General features: G+C 44.0%; 1 protein-coding gene across 2 annotated transcripts in view; it reads left to right on the top strand.

Moving 5' to 3' along the window:
- GALNT11 (polypeptide N-acetylgalactosaminyltransferase 11) overlaps positions 1-19,434 on the top strand; it is an 86,819-nt gene that overhangs the window by 41,556 nt on the left and 25,829 nt on the right. For both annotated transcript variants that reach the window (XM_075550209.1, XM_075550210.1), the window contains 3 exons: positions 5,949-6,072; positions 7,404-7,570; positions 18,627-18,752. In XM_075550209.1, the coding sequence (XP_075406324.1) occupies positions 5,949-6,072; positions 7,404-7,570; positions 18,627-18,752 (417 nt within the window). The remainder of the gene's footprint in view (positions 1-5,948; positions 6,073-7,403; positions 7,571-18,626; positions 18,753-19,434) is intronic.

The following is a 19,434-nucleotide window of genomic DNA, read 5'->3' as shown; positions in this document are numbered from 1 at the left end:
AAATTTGTGTTTACATTTGAAAGAAGTAGTGAAGGAACTGTAGAGATTTGAAGTTACAGACTCAAATTGCCTAACTGAAGAACTAAATTCCTTATTAAAAATCCTAATTCATTTAAATTAATTAAAATTAATAACTAAATTCACCAAAGTTGCAAAGTGCAAGATCAGTATATAAAAGTATATTTCTACAAACTAGCAATGATTTATCCAAAAATGACAGTAAGATTACAAATCCATTTACCAAAGCATCCAAAATAACAAAATACTTAGAAATAACTTTAACCAAGGAGATGCGAGACATTGAAAACTATAAAGAAATTACTGAAAGAAATGAAAGAATACTTAAAATAAATGGAATTACATCCTGGATTGGAGAACTTCACATAAACAGCACTACTACCCAAAGTGATCTGTATGTTTAATGCAATCAGTATCAAAATCCTATTGCCTGTTTTTGGTTAATATCTTAAAATTCATATGGAATTGTAAGCGACCCTGAATAGTTAAAACAGTCGTGAAAAGGAGGCAAGTTGGAAGACTAACACTTCCCAACTTCAAAACTTTTCAAATTTTGTACAGTAGTGTGATACTCTGTTAAGGAAGGTTATATAGATCAATGGAATAGAATTGATAGTACAAAAACAAACCTATATTACCTATGGTCAGTTTTCTGCAAGGGTATCTAGACCATTTCATGAATATTCTTTTCAACAAATAGCTGTGGGACAACTAGATGTGCAGGCACAAAAGCATGAGGTTGGGCTTGTACCTTATACCATATACACAAATTAACACAAAATAGATAAACACTGAAATATTAGAGCTAAAACTGAAATAAGCTTAGAGGAAAATATAGAGGTAATTCTTCAGGACCTTGGACTTAACAATAGTTTCTTAGATATGACATGAAACGCATAAGCAACAAAATGAAAGTAGGTGAATTAGAGTTCATCAATATTGAAAACCTGGACAGGCATCAAAGAATACTCTCAAGGTAAAAGATTGATGGCAGAATAGGTAAACATATTTCTAAATAATATATTTGATAAGCCTAGCATCCAGAATATAAAAACTCTTCTAACACAACCACAAAAGACAAACAAGTGAATATAAAATCGACAAAAACAATTGAATAGACATTATCCAAAGATAAGTAAATGGCCAGAAAGCACGTGAAAAGATACTTAACATCATTAGTCATATCAAAACCAAATGAGCTGCCCTTTCACCCCGCTAGAATGAATTTAACAACAGTACAAATAATAAGAAAATAATACCAGGTGTTGGCAAAGATGCTGGGCTGCTCATCACTAGGTCACTAGTTGGAAACTGTCAGGGAGGCTAGGGGAGAAAGAGGAGACTCTTTGCCCTTGGGGAGTTGGAGTCTCAGAACCCCCCAGGGTCCATTCTAGCTCAGCCTTCCAGGTTGCTGTGAGTCGGTACCAACTGTGAGCTGTGCGTTCGTAGGTCTCTTGGGAAAAGATGTGGAGAAATTGGAAACTTTCTGTGTTGTGGGTGGGAATATGAAATGGTGCCTCTGCTAACGGAAAAGTCTGGCAATTCCTTAAAAAGTTAAGCATCAGGAACTGGAAACACAGGGAATCTAGATCAGATGACCCCTTCAGGACCAGTGGTGAGAGTGGTGATACCAGGAGGATGCAGGGAGGGTGGGGTAAAAAGGTGAGGCAAGATGTCGGACAGTGTAAGATATGACAAAAGAATAATAATTTATGAATTATGAGGGGTTCATGAGGGAGGGGGGATTGGAGAAGGGGGAAAAATGAGCTGATATTAAGGGCTAAAGTAGAAACAAAGGTTTTGAGAATGATGATGGAAACAAATGTACAAATGTGCTGGACACAATATGTTTGTATTGTGAGAAGAATTTACAAGCCCCCAATAAAATGATTTTTTTTAAAAAGTTAAGCATCAAATTATCCTCTAACCCAGCGGTTTTACTCTTGGTTCTATAAGCCCCCCCAAAAAAAGAAAACCACACCCAGCAAACAGGTGTTCCTAAGAAAAACTTGCACATGCCTGTTCATAGCAACATTCATCAAAATTCAAAAGGTGGAAGCGACGTAAGTGTTCCTTTAACACTTTCCTGACAACTCACGAGCAAGCTCATACTGACCGCCCTGACTGTTGCCGACCACTTAAGAGTTAATTCACCTATAACGCCACCCCCTCTCCAGGAGGATGAACACAGAAACGTGGGCACAGGGAGACAGCGGGCCGTATAAGATATGAAAATAGTAATAATTTATAATTTATCAGGGATCCATGAGGGTATGAGGGTCAGGGAGGGAGGGAAAAAAGAGGAGCTGATACCAAGGGCTCAAACAGAAAGAAAATATTTTGAAAATGATGATGGCAACATACCTACAAGTGTGCTTGATACAATTGATGTCTGGATTGTTGTAAGAGCTGTAAGATCCCCCAATAAAATGCTTTATTAAATTTTTAAAAAGGGTTAATTCATGTTTGCACTTAACATTAGTTTGCGTAGTTCTTAAGCCTGAAAGCAGTATCGACCTTTATAGGAGCATTCTGGTCATACTGTTGGTTACCTGTGTTTCGGCCAAGAGCCTAAGAAGTGTATATGTGCGAGATAAACCCATGCACTTCAACACCCTTCTTTTATTGTGGCCACCCCCACTTTCCCTCTTTGCTATGTGTGCTGTTGGGTGTAGTGGTCATGCATTGGGCTGTGTCTCGAAGGGTCAGCATTTTGAAACCAGCAGCCACTCCTGGAGAAAGGATGGGCTTTCTCCCGTCAAGTCACTGTCTCGGAACCTCCTGGGGACAGTTCTACCCTGTCCTGTAGGGTAGCTGTGGGTCAGCATCGTCTCGATCGCAGAGAGTTTGGTTTGGGTTTTTTGTGTTGTTCTGTGAGCATCCCCAGAGACAGGATAGGCAATACTTCTACACATATTTTAGAATGGCTGAAGTTGAAAAATTGCATATCACAGAAGTGAAGAACTTTTGAGTGAATTCTTTGCAGACACTTTGTCTCATTGTCGAGTGACTTTGGAATACATGGAAGTCAGCTGGAAGGTGATCCTTATTGGAAGATAGTCATGGTCTGACATTAGACCTTCATGAAGGCAAAAAAGAAATAGAATAGTATTTGACGTCATTCTGAAGAATGTACGGAAAAGGACATTTTACCTCTCTTGGAGGATTGTAGAAGTGTTTCATGTGTTGAATGTAAGTGAGGTAGTGAACTAACTTCTTGGTAATGGTTTCTTTGATCTGATTACTTCTCAAACCACGTATTCCATCACTAAACGGGAACATGCCGTAAACCATCTGTCAGCATTCATCGTCAATGGAAGTTACTAATAGGGAGATCAAGAGGTGTCTCGGTCTACTTAGACTGATGGGATAAATGAACAAGGCAGAATGGAAGGAGCACTGGTCAGCTGAGGCTTTGAAGCAGCCAGATTCCCTGAAACTACAGCTAAGCCGAGGTTTGAGCAAATCTTTACATTCTTTCACCTTCACACTGACTCACAAGCTACAGCTAGCAAACACACACTTCAGGAACTCAGACTTCTTTTGGATCACTACATCCAAAAATGTCCCTCTTGATATACACAGCAGTGGAGTACCCCAGAGAGGACGCATCCGCCTCAGTGTGTATAATCCAGCAAAAATGGAAAATGTGGGATCTTAGTGAGAATGCTTTGTGAAAGTTAGTTGTGTTTGCAACTTGGAGGTTTATTCGGGTGAAGGCAAAAAGTTACAAGACGCTGTCTTTTCTGTCTTACAGCCTTTTCGTGGTTCTTGGATCATGCTTACCTAGATAATTACTGCAGCAGCCTGTCTGCTGTGAGGTGCTGTCCAGTCAGGTCCAACTCATGGCGACCACAGGCAGTAGAACACAACCTGCCCAGTCCTGCACCATCCTCACAATTGTTCGGTTTGACCCCATCTCTCCAAGGCTCTTCCTCACTTTTCTGCTCCTCTGTTTTACCAAGCATGATGCCCTTTCCCAGGGACTGTCCCCTGTTGATTACACGTTCAAAGTGCTTGAGAATGACACCTCACCGTCCTCGCTTCTAAGAAGCATTCTGGCTGAACTTCCTTTGAGAAGGATCTGTTTGTTCCTTTGGCCGGTTGTGGGACTTTCACTATTCTTTGCCAGCACCGTAACTCAATTGCATCCATCCTTCGATCTTCCTTATTCAGTGTTCAACTTCCGTATGCATATGAGGCCATTGGAAATACTCTGCCTTTGGTCAAAGTGACATCCTTACTTTTTAACACCCGAAAAAGGTCTTGTGCTGCAGACTTACACAATGGAATGTGTCATTTATTTCTTGACTGCTGCTTCCATGAGCACTTATTGTGGATCCAAGCAAGAAGAAATCTTTTCTCTGTCATGATGTTACCCACCGATCCAGCTGTGAGGATTTTGGTTTTCCTTAATCAGTCAGTGTTTCAAGTCCTCATTCTCATCTGCATATCTCAGGTTGTTAATAAGCCTTCCTCCAAACCTGATGAGACCTTATATGTTCAGTTCCAGATCACTGCAATAAAGACAAATCTCACAACAGAGGAAGTCATGTGAATTTTCTGGTTTCCTAGTATATAAGTTACGTTTACAAAATAGTGTAGTCTAATAATGTGGTAGTTACATACTCTTGTGTCAATTTACGGATTAAGAGTGTAGGGGTGGAGGCTAGCCTGTCAGTCAGGACACAGCCAATGAGGCCACTGTGTGGGCATGGCCTTCTGAGGATTCTGGAATCTCTGGTATTTCTTCCTTGGAGGTGGGAGACACTCTTTCTCTATGCCGACTCCCTGAGAGATGCTCTACTGACAGAGAACTATGCTAGAGCCTCGCAGCCAGAGAAACCACATGAACACCCCTGCCAGCCCTGAGATGCTTACGCCACTGGATCCACAAGATTTCCCACCCACTTCCCGCATTTGGCATCATTGCATGTGCTTCATGAGTCTGAAGAGGACTTTTTAGATTGGTATTGGATATATGGGCTAATACTGGACTTACGGACTTGACCTGGACTGGGCTGGGATGTTTTCTCAATATTCAACTGCTCTTATATAAAAGCTCTTACACACATATGCGTGTCTAGGGATTTGTTTCTCTAGTCTGCCCAGACTAACACAAATTGCAAGAGAAGGAAGAAGCTTTACTCCCATAAAGAGTTACGGTCTCCACAACCCAAAGGGGCAGTTCTATAGTTTCCCTTTGAGTTGGAATCCACAGGATAACACTGAGTTTGGTTTTTGTTTGGGGGCATCTGTTAACATTCATTAGAATTCATTTTTTTCGTGAAAAGACTTTTGGAAATAACCTTTACAAGTGAGCGACCCTGTGAGTAGAGGCTAGAGGTTTGATATTGGAAAGAGCAGCACAAAAGACTGTATTACTCTATAGGAAGGTAGGATTCCTAACAATATCAGAACGGGAATGTTGACTTAGAGTGGTTCTGATTATGTCTGGAGAAGAATTACTTGTATGAGACAAATTCAAATTAGAACCAGGCAGGTTCTGGAAACCCTTCTTGGTGGGTAGTCTGTGTCTCATTTAAAAAATTGCTTGTAATTGGGACCTGCTGAGATCCATTTGATTCTGTAGTCCATTGCTTTTATGGAAAAATCATTATTACATTAATTTTTATCTTAATCACAAGTGAATTTCTTTCTTGACTATAATACAATGCTCTTAAGAGTTACAGCTAGTAAGATGTTTCATTTATGGTTAGTGTACACTTAGTTTGAACTAGACTGAAAATTTGACCTTAACCTCAATTCACTTTCTTGGAATTGGAGGCAACTTAGATTCGAGAAACATGGTAATTATCTGGTTGTAAAAGAGTAAAGTCAAGGTTTTCTCAAGATTGTAGTAGTATAGCAATAATTGGGACGATCTTATTCAGATTGAATACACTGACCATAACTTCTTTCTTTTGCAGGTATGATTTTTAATGAGCATGATCAGGAGTTGAGAGACTTGGGCTATCAGAAACATGCCTTTAATTTGCTTATTAGTAACCGCCTGGGTTACCATAGAGATGTGCCGGATACAAGGAATGCTGCGTATGTTCCGTACTAACTCCCGTTAATTCTTTTGAATAGCATTTCTGTCCTTGGTGCCAGTCATACCTCGTCCTAAGGCTATTAAGAGTTTGCGACTAGGCTTCAGTTTTCAGCTTACACCCAACTCAAACTCACTGCCATCTAGTCAGTTCCGACTCATAACCACCCTATAGGACAGGGCAGGACTGCCCATGCGGGTGTCCGAGACTGTAACTCTTTAGAAGAGTAGAAAGCCTCACTTTGTTCCTGCAGCATGGCTGGTGGTTTCAAACTGCTGACTTTGCAGTTAACAGTCCAATACAGAACCACTACGCCACCAGGGCTCCCGGTTTTCAGCCTGCTAGAAACCCTAAAGCAGGCTATCCTTCTCGTCATTCTTGAAGCCACACCACCTGATGTTATAATAATGACGTTCTCAAGCTACGGTGTCTCTTTTAGAATTCCCAATCGTGAGGGAAAGAGGAGGGGGGTATGCATGACATATAATTAAATAATATTTTATTTCATTTTTAAAAGAATGATCATTATTGGTTTCATGGCAAAAGGAATGAAGGCCAGTGAGGCATGTGCTCACCTCGCCATCTGCTTTTATCTGATGGGTGCTGTTGAGGGTTGATGGTTTCCATTCTTTTTTTGTCCCCTTCAAAGGCTTTTAGCGTCTGATCAGTCATCCCCCAGACAGCCTTTGCTGGACACTTCTTGCTAGACACCAAATTAGGCCCTACGAGGAAAGAGAGAGTAAGATATGGCCCATGAGCCCACAAGGCCAAGCCTAGCAAGGCAGGCACATAGATTGTACCGCATCCCCTTAGCGGGAGCGGTAGTAAGAGCTGATTAGATGGGAGCACAGAAAACCAGAGTGGCTGGGGAAGGTGTCACAGGAGAGCAGTCATTCGGCTTAAGAAAACATGAAGCCACTCGACTGTGCTTTGCACAAGGGACTGGCTGAGTTGAAGGGCAAGGAGGCAGGAGGAAGGTCGGGCACAGAGCTGGAGGACGTAGATGCCTCTGGGATTGTATTTGTAAGTTAATGGATTCTGTTGTTGTTTGGAGCCACCTCAGTGGTTTTGTCAGCATGCTGGCACAGCAGCTCTACTTTCACTTGATGTCTCATAAGTTACTGACATCTTTTACTGAGCAAAAGTAAGATTTTCAAATACTAAGTCAAAAGTAAGGGAGAAATGAGGAACAAAATGGAAACTCTTAAAAATAAGAAATCACGTTTTCTTAAATGCTTTTTGAGAAATCCTGTCATCGTGTCAGAAAGAACGTGAATATGAAACCTTTGAGCATTTTAAAGTGTCAGCGTTTCCCCTTATTTATCTTTGCAGATGTCAAGAGAAGTCCTACCCGGCTGACCTTCCAGCTGCTAGTGTTGTCATCTGTTTCTACAACGAAGCCTTTTCTGCCCTGCTCCGGACTGTGCACAGTGTCATAGACCGGACGCCGGCACACCTCCTTCATGAACTCATCCTGGTGGATGATGACAGTGATTTTGGTAAGGAGCGTTGGGCCTGGGGATGCTGGACCCCGGCCATCTGCTGGTCAACTGTTGACAGACAGCCACAAAGCTAACCAGTCACAGACCTGGTGAAGATGACTCGCCTCTTAGGCCAGTGGCAAATACATGCTTCTCCTTTGATACTGCACAGCTGCTTGCAAACTCTCCTGCCCAAATTTAGCCCTTGAAAACTTTCCCTTAAAACAAGAACAACTTTCTGTTGGAAAGGAATCCAATTCAAGCAGTCTGTATTTGCTTTACCCAGTTTCCCCCAGTGGCTCTTTTGCTGTCATTCCAGGTCTGGGTCTGTATTCCATGTGTTAGCACAGGTTGTCTAGAGAGCAAACCCAGGGACACGCACACATAATAGCTTTCTAACAAGAGGTAAGGATCTATCCAGAAGGTATCCCAGTTCAACTCAAGTCTATAAGCCACTCACATACCCGCAGGCCGATGAGGCCGAAAGATGAAGCGGAATGCAGGGACATTAAGCACAGAGTCACTTGGACCCAAGGTTGGTGGTGGCAGGGCACCAACAGCTCTCAGACCCACCTGGGGCTGCCCCCGGAGGCAGGCGGAGTCTGGCAAGCAGCAAAGTGGAGAGAGAGAGAGAGAGAACGTTTTCTCAGTGTCTCCTAAGAGAAAAGGGTTATGACACCAGTGTAGTGTCAGCAGGTAGCGGCCCAGTCGATAGGCTGAGCCTCTCCCTCTCCCGTACCCAGGAGTGTCTGTTGTGTTGTTAGTTGTCATCACGTTGGTTCCGACCCGTAGCGACCTTATGCACAACGGAACGAAATACTGCCAGGTACTGCCCCAGCCTCAGAATTGTCCCTATGCTGAGCCCATTGTCAGTCCATCTCATCGAGGGCCAGCCGACTCTCCTTCACCAAGCATGAAGTCCTTCTCTAGGGACTGGTCTTTCTTGACAGCAGGTCCAAAGTATAAGAGACGAAGCTCGCGCTCCTTGCTCCCAGGGATACCCTGCCGAGACAGATTTGTTTGGCCTTTTGGCAGCCCTTGCTCCTTTCGGTGTTCTTCACCAGCACCACGCATCCCTTGCCACCACGTTCCACATGTCGATTTATATAAGCACCATGGCCACCCCCCACCCCCGAGCTCTTCCTCCTGCCACCTCTTTATAGTCACCTCCACCCCTCTCACCTCTCCGGTCCCTGGCAACCACTAATCTCTTCCCCATTTCCATCATTTTGTCATTTCAAGCAAAGTATGTGTCTGTTGCGATGGGCGTTTTACATGCATTGTAATGCCAGCTTCCTTTGACCTGCGCTTGTCACACCAACTGCCCCACTGAAACAAATGCATTCTGGTGCGCCTGTATTTGAAACATTCCATCCCTGATCTTGTCAAGTCGATGCCACCTCGTAGACACTGGGACAGTAGAGCACTGCCCTGGGGTTTCTCAGGCTGTCATCCGTGTGGAAAGCATGTTCATCGTCTTCCTGCAGCGTGTACCACGTATCTTCCAGCAAGCACCTGGGCACTTACCCGCTGGGCCACCATGAAAGGAGAGGAATCGTAACACTGACTAAGAAACAATCTTTTTCCCCCTTACTTTTATTGGGGCTCTTACATCTCTTACCACAATCCATACATTCCTCCAGTGTGTCAGGCACATTTGCACATATGCCGCCATCATCATTTTCAAAGCATTCTCTTTCCACTTGAGCCCCTGATATCTGCTCCCCATTTCTTCCTCCCCCTCCCCCACCTACCCTCCCTCACAAACCCTTGATAAGTTATAGGTTATTTTCATATCTTACATCGTCTTCTGTCACCCCTCACCCACTTTTCTGTTGTTCATCCACCTGTGAGGGGGTTATAGGTTGATCCTTGTGGTCGATTCCCCCTTTCTCCCCCACCCTCCCCTAATCCTCCTGGTATCTCGACTCTCCTTGTTGACCCTGAGGGGTTTATCTATCCTGGATTCCCTGTGTTGTGCACTCTTATCTGTAGCAGTGTACATGTTCTAGACTAATCCAATTTGTAAGCAGAATTGAGGTCTTGATAGTAGGGGGAAGGAAACACCAAACAACTAGAAGGAAAGTTGTGTGTTTCATCGGTGAAAGAAGCGGGTGGTGGGGGAACCAACCCAGGGACAAGGGAACAACAAGTGAACTAAAATCATTGGAAAGAAGGTCATAGGATGCCTAGTGGGGCTGAATCAAGGGCAATGTATCATCAAGGGATCACTAAACCTGAATGACAACTGAACATGATGGTGGAAAAAGAGGAAAGTAAAAGGAAATAGAGGAAAGAACCAGGAGGAAAAGGACATTTATAGAGGCCTAATTACAGGCATGTACATATGTTCTAGTCCCCTCTGTGCTCCTGGGACTACCTGTGTGTTTGGTTCAGAAGGTGACACTCAGGAATGCTCACTTTGTAAACCCATGGAGGCAGAGCAGCATCACCTACAAGACGGTTAACATTTGGTAGTACATCTTTTCTGTGGGTCTGCCTTTTATATTGCTATCATTGAAAGTGCTCATTTCTCTTCTGATTTTTTTCACTTGAACTTTGTATTTTAAGTATTTTTTCATGTGGCTAAGAAAAATAATTTATAGTAGTGTGTGTGGTTGAAGCAAGCCATAATTTGTAAGATCATTCCTCTATTGATTGTTTCCAATGCTCTGATTTTTAAAAAGTTAGACAGAATTTTATGAGAAATCATTTTTGTTTGTTGTTTGTTTCGCGGCCTCATCACTGCCCTAGAGGTGTGGGGCACTAAGGAATGGGGGTGCACAGAGGGAGAAAGCCCGTAGCGATTCCTGTGACCCAAGAGTTTCCATGTCTTTGGATTCAGAGAGAAGGGGGTGGGGGACTTGATTTCTCCAGATTAATCGTGAGTTGCTACAAGATTGAGCTTAGGTGGATGCACAGAACAGAGACGTGCCAGGCACCATCCAGAATAAGCAATGTAATATAATATAAGCGAGATAAGGGAAGGAAACTAAGGTGCAGAGTTGCTATCTATGTTAGGTGTTTGGAGCTGTGCACCTTGTCAGAGATGGGAGCAGAATTCAAATCCAGGTGCTTTGGCTTCAGGACCAGGCTTGACCCACTCTGCTGGGCTTAATATTAAATTAATTTGGCTGTTGTTCTTCAAATTATACATAGCAAATCAATAGGGAGTGGGGAACAGAAATTAAAATTTTCACAGAGACTGGTTGAATCCCTGAAACAATTGCTCTGAGATAAGCTTTAAAACTTCAACTAAAAATATCCTCAGAAGTTCTTAAAACCAAACTAATTTAGGTAAATTAGTGAGCAATGTCCATCTTGAGCATCATGCTCTTTGAAGATCTGCTTCAGGGGTTCAAAGTGACCACAGCAACTCCAGAGCATCAGTGGGGGCTCGTGAGTTATGCTAGTGGAGGAGGAGCAACTCCCTTGTGAGAGAAAGGTGGCAGGTTGCACAACCTACGGAAGAACAAGCCCCTGGATTGTACCTGTAAACATTGTCAGATCTTGTAATAGACAGTTTTAGTGAAGCATAATTGACATGCAGTTATTTCAAGCCCCTCAACGAGATAGATTGGCACGGTGCCTGCCCCAGTGGACTCAAACATAGGAGTGGTGAGTGAGGAAATGACACAGGACTGGGCAGTGGTTCTGGCTATCATGTATCAGGTCACTGTGAGTCGGAACCAACTCCAGGGCCGCTAGCAGCAACAGCAAACTAAAGTGTACAATTTGGTAAGTTTTGACATGTGGCTATAGCCATAAAACCTTCCCAACATTATGATAACTCATCCCCCAGTCCTAAAGGTTTCCTTTCGTTAGTTTGTTTTTAATATATTCTGGATACTCTTTGCTTCTTTGTTAGCTATATGCGTTATGAATATTTTCCCCCAGTCTGTAGCTTGCCTTTTGGTCCTGTTTTTACGATTATTTCATAGAGCAGAAGTTTTTCATTTAGATGGACGCCCACAATATCAGGTTTTCTTTCTGTGGATCCGATTTTTGGTGTTAAGTTTTAAAACTCTTTGCCTAACCCTGGGTCCAAAAGATAGTCCTTTATGTTGTTTTCCAAAAGTCTTATAGTTTTGTGTTTTACATTAAAACCATGGAACTATTGTTCCTACTTTTGGTAAGGTTTGAAGTTCCTTATTTTGCCTGCAAGTGCCCGGTTGCACCAGCACTGTTTATCGGAAAGCCTCTCTCTCCTCCGCCGAATTGCCTTATGGCTTTGCCCCCAGTCTCTGATGAGCACAAAGGATAGACTGGGCGAGCCGATTGCCCCTGAATTCCTAAATTATGTGTAAAAAGGAACCAAGCTAACACTGCATTTAAGCGGCATTTGGAGGAACAAATATTTTCGATGTAATGTGTCACTAAAGTTTTGTGACTTCCCCGTTCTGAAGCACCTCTGCTTTCCAGATTGGATAGGTTGGACATCTTGTAGCCCCTTTTCCAAACATGAACAGTCCCCATGTTTCTTGTCGTTGCCCACCCTCTTCTCTCCCGTCCACATTCTTATTTTCCGCGACCATATCTAGGTCAAAAAGGCTACATTCATTATCTCTCTCCGAGTCATATTGTCCCAGTTCTGCGTTTCTGTTTCCATGAAGCTGTTTCCAACAAACTGTTTACTGCCAATTAAAAGTGATCTAAAAGCTCACCTCATCATCTTTTTCTCCCCAAATAACCCTTCATCTCGATTTTAGAAGTCTCCTGTTTATCCGTGTCTAAAACCCAGGCCACAGTTTCCCTTGTCTGCCTTCTGTACCCTCCCCTCCTGCTCGCCATTCAGCCGTTTAATGCATGCTCTTCCTTCACGAAGGCTGTCCGGCCCCTCCGTCCTGGACCTCCTTGTTCACATCAGGGGTGCTTTCCTGTGGGCTGCTGGGGTGACTTTTTTAAAGGGGAAGTGTATGGAACTATTAAATGACCCTTTGTTAAATCACACTGAGGGGGCTGCTGTCACGAATCACCACAGCAGGTGACTCACCAAGCAGAAACTTGAATTCTCATCGTTTATGAGGCTCCAAGTGTGAAGTCGGGCTCAGGTCCAGGGGAAGGCTCTTGGTCCCCGCGGGCGGTCTTCTGAGTGCTTCAGAGATCTCTGCAAGCCGTCTTCTCTTTCCCCCGCTGTGCTCGCTTCCTTCTGAGTTCACTCTGCCCTTTATTTCTCAAAGGTTAAATAAAATACACCCTGTTCCGATCGGGACCCCTTGACATAAATAATGTCTGTTACTACGTGGGATTCTATCCCGAGGTACAAGGGCTACAATTCCGACACATATTTGGGGTGGGGGCAGTTTAATTCGTGACAGGGGAGTGATACTGTCCTCTCTCTTTACCATTCTTCAAGGAACCTTTGCAGCACCGTGGCCGCTAGATGGAACGTCAGGGGTTTGAAAACACACACACACACACACACACACACACACACACACACACACACACACACACGCTGCTCCACGGGAGAAAGATGAGGCAGGTTGCCCTTTGCCCTGTCGATGAACAGCTCTGAAAGCCCGACGGGACCGTTCTGCTCTGGTCTGGGAGTTACTCCAAGTGTGAGCCAGCTCGACAGCAGTGGGGTCAGGCCTTTCTTGGTGCCTCGTGAAAGCGCCTTCGACTCCCGCTTTAGACCGATCGCCATCTCCCCTCCTCCCTCTGTCACATAGTCCGTGAAGGCCTCCGACTGAGGCCCTTCCCACGTCTCCACTTTTCTGCGTTTCCCCAGGATATGTGTGTGTTTCCTAATGTGTTGGTTTGTAGGTTACATGCGTAATTGTTAGATTATGAAATGGAGCGTGGGTCTATATTACAGAAGCCTCATTTGCAGTGCGACCCAAAGAGCCATCCACATATTAAATCCCCAGGTTAAAGATTCCTGACTGAGTTAGAGGAAGATCTGATTAACCTTTGCTCACAGTCATAGTAGGGAAGAACCACCGAAAAAAACATTTCTCTATCTAACGCCACAGGCAGGTGACTGCTCGAGAAACAGCCTGTTTATCCCAAATCACTCGTTTTCTAGATTTTCTAAATTGAATTGCCCTGCAAATTGCCTTTCTAGATAGAACCACCTCAGTCATCTCCTCTGTGGATTAACTTGTTCTTTACAAGAACAAAGCAAGCTCACTGTGTCCTCTTTTAAAGAGCGTGGAGCCCCTTTGCTGGCTTGTGCAGTGGGGCTGAGCATCAGTGACCAGAAAGTGCCCGGGTGGGGGGACAGCAGGTGAGGCCGTGAGCAGCCCCACCTTCTCCTTTGTGAGGACTGGGGGGCCAGCATGAACCCCTGTCCCGGGAGCCTCTGGTCCCTGAAATATGAGGTCTTTCTAAATGACTAGTGGATTTGTTTGGGCTTTTTGCTTAAGTTCTGAACCAAATCCTGGAGCCAGCTGATACTATTGAACAATCTGGAGGATAAAATAATGGTGTATCAATAAGTGGAAGGGCCTCCTCATGTCATATGCTAGATTATGGGAGATGTAAAATAGTCACACACATCCTTTTTTTAGACTTTGTATTTTACTGTGTCTCTCCTTCATTTTTAATCACAAAGAGTAAATTGTCCTTAAAAAGGCCTGGAAATATCTGAATTTTTTAACACTCTTTGAATTTTAATACTGTCACCCATGACCAAGTGTTTTGTAATTTTTAAAACAATGGTACCTTTTAAATGTCCAGGGTGCACATCTGGATGTCCTCGTTAGGGTAACTCTCAGTCCCTCCTGGCATCAAGTGGACTCTGAGGCACAGGGACCCTGTTGGACAGGAGAACTGCCCCCGTGGGTGGTCGAGATGGTACCTCTTTACAGCACTTCTCTTCTCCTGCCTGGTAGTGATAGTCATAGAAATAGAGAAATTTCATAAAAACCCCAGCAGCTGCCATCCCTCTCTGACTTCCTTGTGCATAAATTGTATAAGATCTTTGACTTCCTGCTGATTTCAGTTTTAGAAATGAAAGTCACCCCCACCACACACACACACACACACACACACACACACACACAGCACTGCCATTGCATCAATTCCAACTAGCAGTGCCATATATAGAGGTTCCAAGAGTGTTACTGTTTGAGAGATCAGATAGCCTCTTCTTTTTTTTCGGCTTAGCAGTTAGCAGACCGACACTTACTCAACAGTGCCACCAGGGCTCCTTATTTTTGAATACTTTCTTTAATTCAGAGGAACCCTGATGGTGTAATGGCTACACATTGGGAAGTGATCCCCATGGTTGGCAGTTCAAAAGCAGCAGCAGCTCCACAGGAGGAAGGCTGGACTTCTACTCCTGTAAACAGTCACAGTCTTGGAAATCCACAGGGGGTCTCTGAGTCAGTGTCGACTCGATGGCAGGGAGTTTGTTTCTGTTTAAAATTCAACATGGACTCTTCCTAAGAATGCCGTGTGCTTTCACTTATACGAGTCAATCAAGTCTCAACAACTCTCCAAGGCTGCTCATCTCCCCATTTTGTAGAGAAGAACATTTAGTAATTTGATCAAGATCCACTCTCTTCGGTGGCAGAGTGATGTTAGACTAGAGCCTGGCCCGCATGGCTCCCACGTTCTCTCTTTCATCGCCGCAGGCGGCAGAGGTGGAACACACAGCAGACTCCCGGTAACAGAATCGTTGTGCCCGCGGACCTGCCTGGGCACATGCACTGACCGTAATGGAGTGAACGCCTCGGTGCTGTGAACACTAGCAACTCACAGGGCCAAAGCTAGGGCAGGTAACTGAAAAATTTTCCGAACCAAATTTCAAATTCTTATGCACTTCACACTCAGACTTCTGGAGCCAAGGAGGCTAGGTTACCCGCGACATAATAGTTAAACTCTAACCCAAAAATATCCCCTGAAGTCTTTTAAAAATAGTTTTTAGTTCAATTAGTAAACATAACAGTTTGGTAATCTGCTCAGGTGTGAGTTGTTTTACTGACAGTGGATTAATCCCCTCAGCTGGGAAGGGTGGATCTATTGACGGGGGCGGCTCAGTCGACTCTAGGGGCTCAATATCCTCCTCTTCTGGATCATCAGCCGGTATGTTTCCATCCCAGGTTTCAGGGCCCCATTACTTCTGATGAATGCTCTTACTTTAATATCGGACACTGATCCAGACCTGCAATTCAGCTGACGCTGTAATTCAGCTACTCCTGTGAGGAGACTCTGGAGTTGGTTTTCGGCAATGTCGGCTCTGTATGAGAGGAGAGAAGGCTCTCCTTTGTAGCACATGCAGAAGCTTTTAGGTCTGTTATTCGCCACTTGAGACGTGCTTCTGATGTGCAGAGATGATCCCTTTCCTTGATCACATTTCCTATTGAAAGGAGGACCAGCCAACCAGCCTCCCTATACTTCTCATCCCGACAAAACTGCTGGTAAATATCAAGCACGTGATCTCCCACAGCCTCTCCTCTCCCCAGCACTTCGTTTATTGGCGGTGTTACTGTGGATATTAGCTTTGCCAGTTCCCCCCACGGGGTCACCCCACCCACTGCAGTAAGAGTGGCAGACTCAGCCGTGGCTGTAGGGGTAGAGGTAGCAATATCAGTGTGTTAAGTCTAATCAGGCTGGAGAGCCAATTTGAGAAGGCCATATTTATGATCTTGTTTCTCTAGAAAGGGTTCTCAACCTGTGGGTTGCAACCTTTTTGGGGGTCGAACGACCCTTTCACAGGGTTCACTTGATTCATAACAGTAGCAAAATTACAGTTATGAAGTGGCAACGGAAATAGTTTTATGGTTGGGGGCTCACCACAACTTGAACTATATTAAAGGGCCGTGGCATTAGGAAGGTTGAGAACCACTGCCCTAGAACCACTCCAGGAACTACTTTTGTTAGACAGGGTTCTCTAGAGAAACAACCAGGACACTTATGAATAATACATATCTATTAATATATATCAATAGATATATACAGCACAAAGCAATATAACAGCTAATTAGTCCACAAAGTGGTACGTACAGAGGGCTCACTTGAACTTGCCAGGGCTGCTGGGTCCAAGATCATGGAAGCAGAGAGCTGAGTCTTCCTTCGGGCAATGTAGGCAGTCCAGCCACAGGCAGCAAACAGCAGGGCAGGTCACCAGCAGTCAGCAGCTCAGGAGCTTAGGGAAGCAGGCCCGAATGGGATATCAAACTCAAGCATACAAGACGACAGGATCTTCCAGCCTCGAGCTCAAGCAGTGTACACACCAACAGCGTGGCGAAGCAGGTCTCGAAGGAACCTCAAGCACTAGCTACACAACCCACGGTTGGCTGGCCCACAGGTAGTGTAGCTCATAAGTTGAGGCAGAGAACTAGCTAAAGCAGCCAGGCACTGCTCCGATCACCAGAGAGCAAGAGAGAGAGGGGCAGGCCTTGCCGAACCATGTATCTCTTTGCCCTCCAATCAGGCCGCAACCTGATTAATCCCACATGTTCCTATTGGCCAGGTTGGCACAATAAACCTACCTATCACATCTACCTTGCACGTTACTCTCTTTTAAGATCTATCTGAAACCACACCAAGCCTGATGCCATTGAGTAGCGGTGCCCATAGGGCTCTGGACCTTTAAAGGTGTACAAAGCAGAATGCTGCGTCTTTCTTCCGTGGAGCAGCGGCTCTTTCAGCTAGCAGCCCCCTGATTAGCTGCTGCACTCCCAGGGCGCCCTGAGGACTACCTCTGTGGGGTCAAAGTGACAAGAGCAACTCAGGAGGCTTGATGGAGGCCTTAAGAGGCAGTGTTCACTGGGGAGAGCCTCTGGAAAACGGAGACCGAGAACAGCTGCCAATTTGAAGCTTGTAATCAGTGCCCCTGCGATGGACCTGCAGACACTCGAGCTGTGTGCTTTGCAGAGTATATTCCCCATGACAAGATAACACAAAAATAACACTAACAACAGAAAACTTCATTTCAAAACTGTGAATGTTTTCTAAAAAGGTATATCTTTGAGTGAACCAAGCTTAAGATTGGATATACTAAATTTTTAATTTGCAGTGTATTTTGTTCTTTAAAATAAAAAATGATTTTTTGTAAAAAAGTTTTTTAAAATGTTTTTTTTTACTTCATAGCTGTTTTATCCTAAAGGGAAAATGCATGACAGTAAAGGCAATTTAAATATTCACTATAGAAAAATATTTCTTCTCCACCCCCTACCCCTGAGGGGGAGGAACAACAGAAACATGGGTGAAGGGAGACAGTGGTCAGTGTTAGATATGAAAATAATATTTTATAAGTTATCAAGGGGTCACGAGGGTGGGAGTGTGGGGAGGGAAAAAAGGAGCTGATACTAAGGACTCAAGTAGAAAGAACATGTTTAGAAAATAGTGATGGCAACATATGTACAAATGAGCTTGATACAATTGATGTATGGATTGTTAGAAGAGCTGTAAGAGCCCCCAATAAAATGATTTTTTAAAAACAAAAATATTTCTCATTTTTCTTTTCTTAACTTACTATTATATTTAAAAGCTATTATTACATTTAAGGATGCATGAGCCAGAATGTATTAAAAAGATGTTTAGCAATCTTAGGGGAAAGGTACTAAATTAATAAAAGGATATACTTACTGATACTGTTATATAATTATTTTCAACTAGAAAAGATTGTTTCTTAGCTATTCTGAGATGGACTAGGACAATAAATTACTCTGAAACAAAAGACACATATATATTTCACTTTGCTTTATATGTGACTTAAGTACAATTAAGGAACCATGTGCAATCGATATGTTATTTAATATTAGGATACTGTCATGTCAACTATTCCCTATACAAAGTATCATTCCATTTGTGTTGACATAGTTGCAAGTCTGTAATACGATTAGCTCAAGTAGTCTTATAAAAGACTTTGTTTATTTTTAAGACTGTAGTCTGAAAAGGTCTAATATTCCAACTCTTAGCCACCATTTCTTTTCTTCCTCTTCCTGAGAGGATAGCTGCAGTTTCTCTTAAACAAGTGTGGAAGGCGTTGAACCGGCTGCTTGCTACCAGTTGTGGATCGGAGCAGGCACCGACACAACTTTGGAGTGACTCTGGGAATATGCTTCTGTGTCTCCATCCCAGCTGTGGTCTGAACACTTGTGCATCTCTCTCTTTTCAGATGATTTGAAAGGAGAGCTAGATGACTATGTCCAAAAATACCTTCCTGGGCAAACGAAAGTACTGAGGAATAAGCAGCGCGAGGGATTGATTCGAGGCCGAATGATAGGAGCGGCTCATGCAACAGGTACTGTGAGAGTTCGCTTTCCCCAGGAGCCCGGCTGGCACGGCTCTCTCCTGCATGTGAACGGTGGTGCTGGAAAAGGCAAGGCCAGCTAGCAGAAGGGGAAAGGCCTTTTCAAACCCATTGCCCAAAGCGCAGGTTATGAGGGGCACACCGTGTTCCTTATCGGCCTGTTTGCAGTGGCTCTTGCTGCTTGTTGTTGTCAGACGCAATCAATCTAGTTGTAAGCCCTAGTTACACGTGTCGTTCGACCACAGCACAGAATATCACCCCACCCTGCACGACCATCACCCCTGGGGCTGTCTGAGGCCATGGTCTCAGCCACTGTGTCCACCCCTATTGCTGACCCTCCTTTTCCCTGGTCTGTGACTTTACGAAGCGTGGCATCCTGTCCCAGGGTGATCACTCCAGAGGACGTGTCCAAAAGTCTGAGGGGAAGAGTGTGTGAGAGGCAGTACTCCCAGTGAAGGGGAGCCAACAGAGTGTGTACGTCATCGAACAATGTCATTAATAATCGCCACAAATAACATTTCGCTGAACATATTTCAAAACCAGTTACAGAGGTGCACTGACAGGAAATGGCCAGAAATTCAAGCTGGATTCAAAAGGAGACATCGAATGAGATAGATCTCATTGCTGATGGCAGATGGCTCTTAAATGAAAGCATAAAATACTAGAAAGATGT

Source organism: Tenrec ecaudatus, chromosome 5, assembly GCF_050624435.1.
Source record: "Tenrec ecaudatus isolate mTenEca1 chromosome 5, mTenEca1.hap1, whole genome shotgun sequence".
In the NCBI taxonomy this organism is placed as follows: Eukaryota; Metazoa; Chordata; class Mammalia; order Afrosoricida; family Tenrecidae; genus Tenrec; species Tenrec ecaudatus.
Note: the sequence above shows the minus strand (reverse complement) of the source record. Positions and strands in the feature narration are given on the sequence as shown.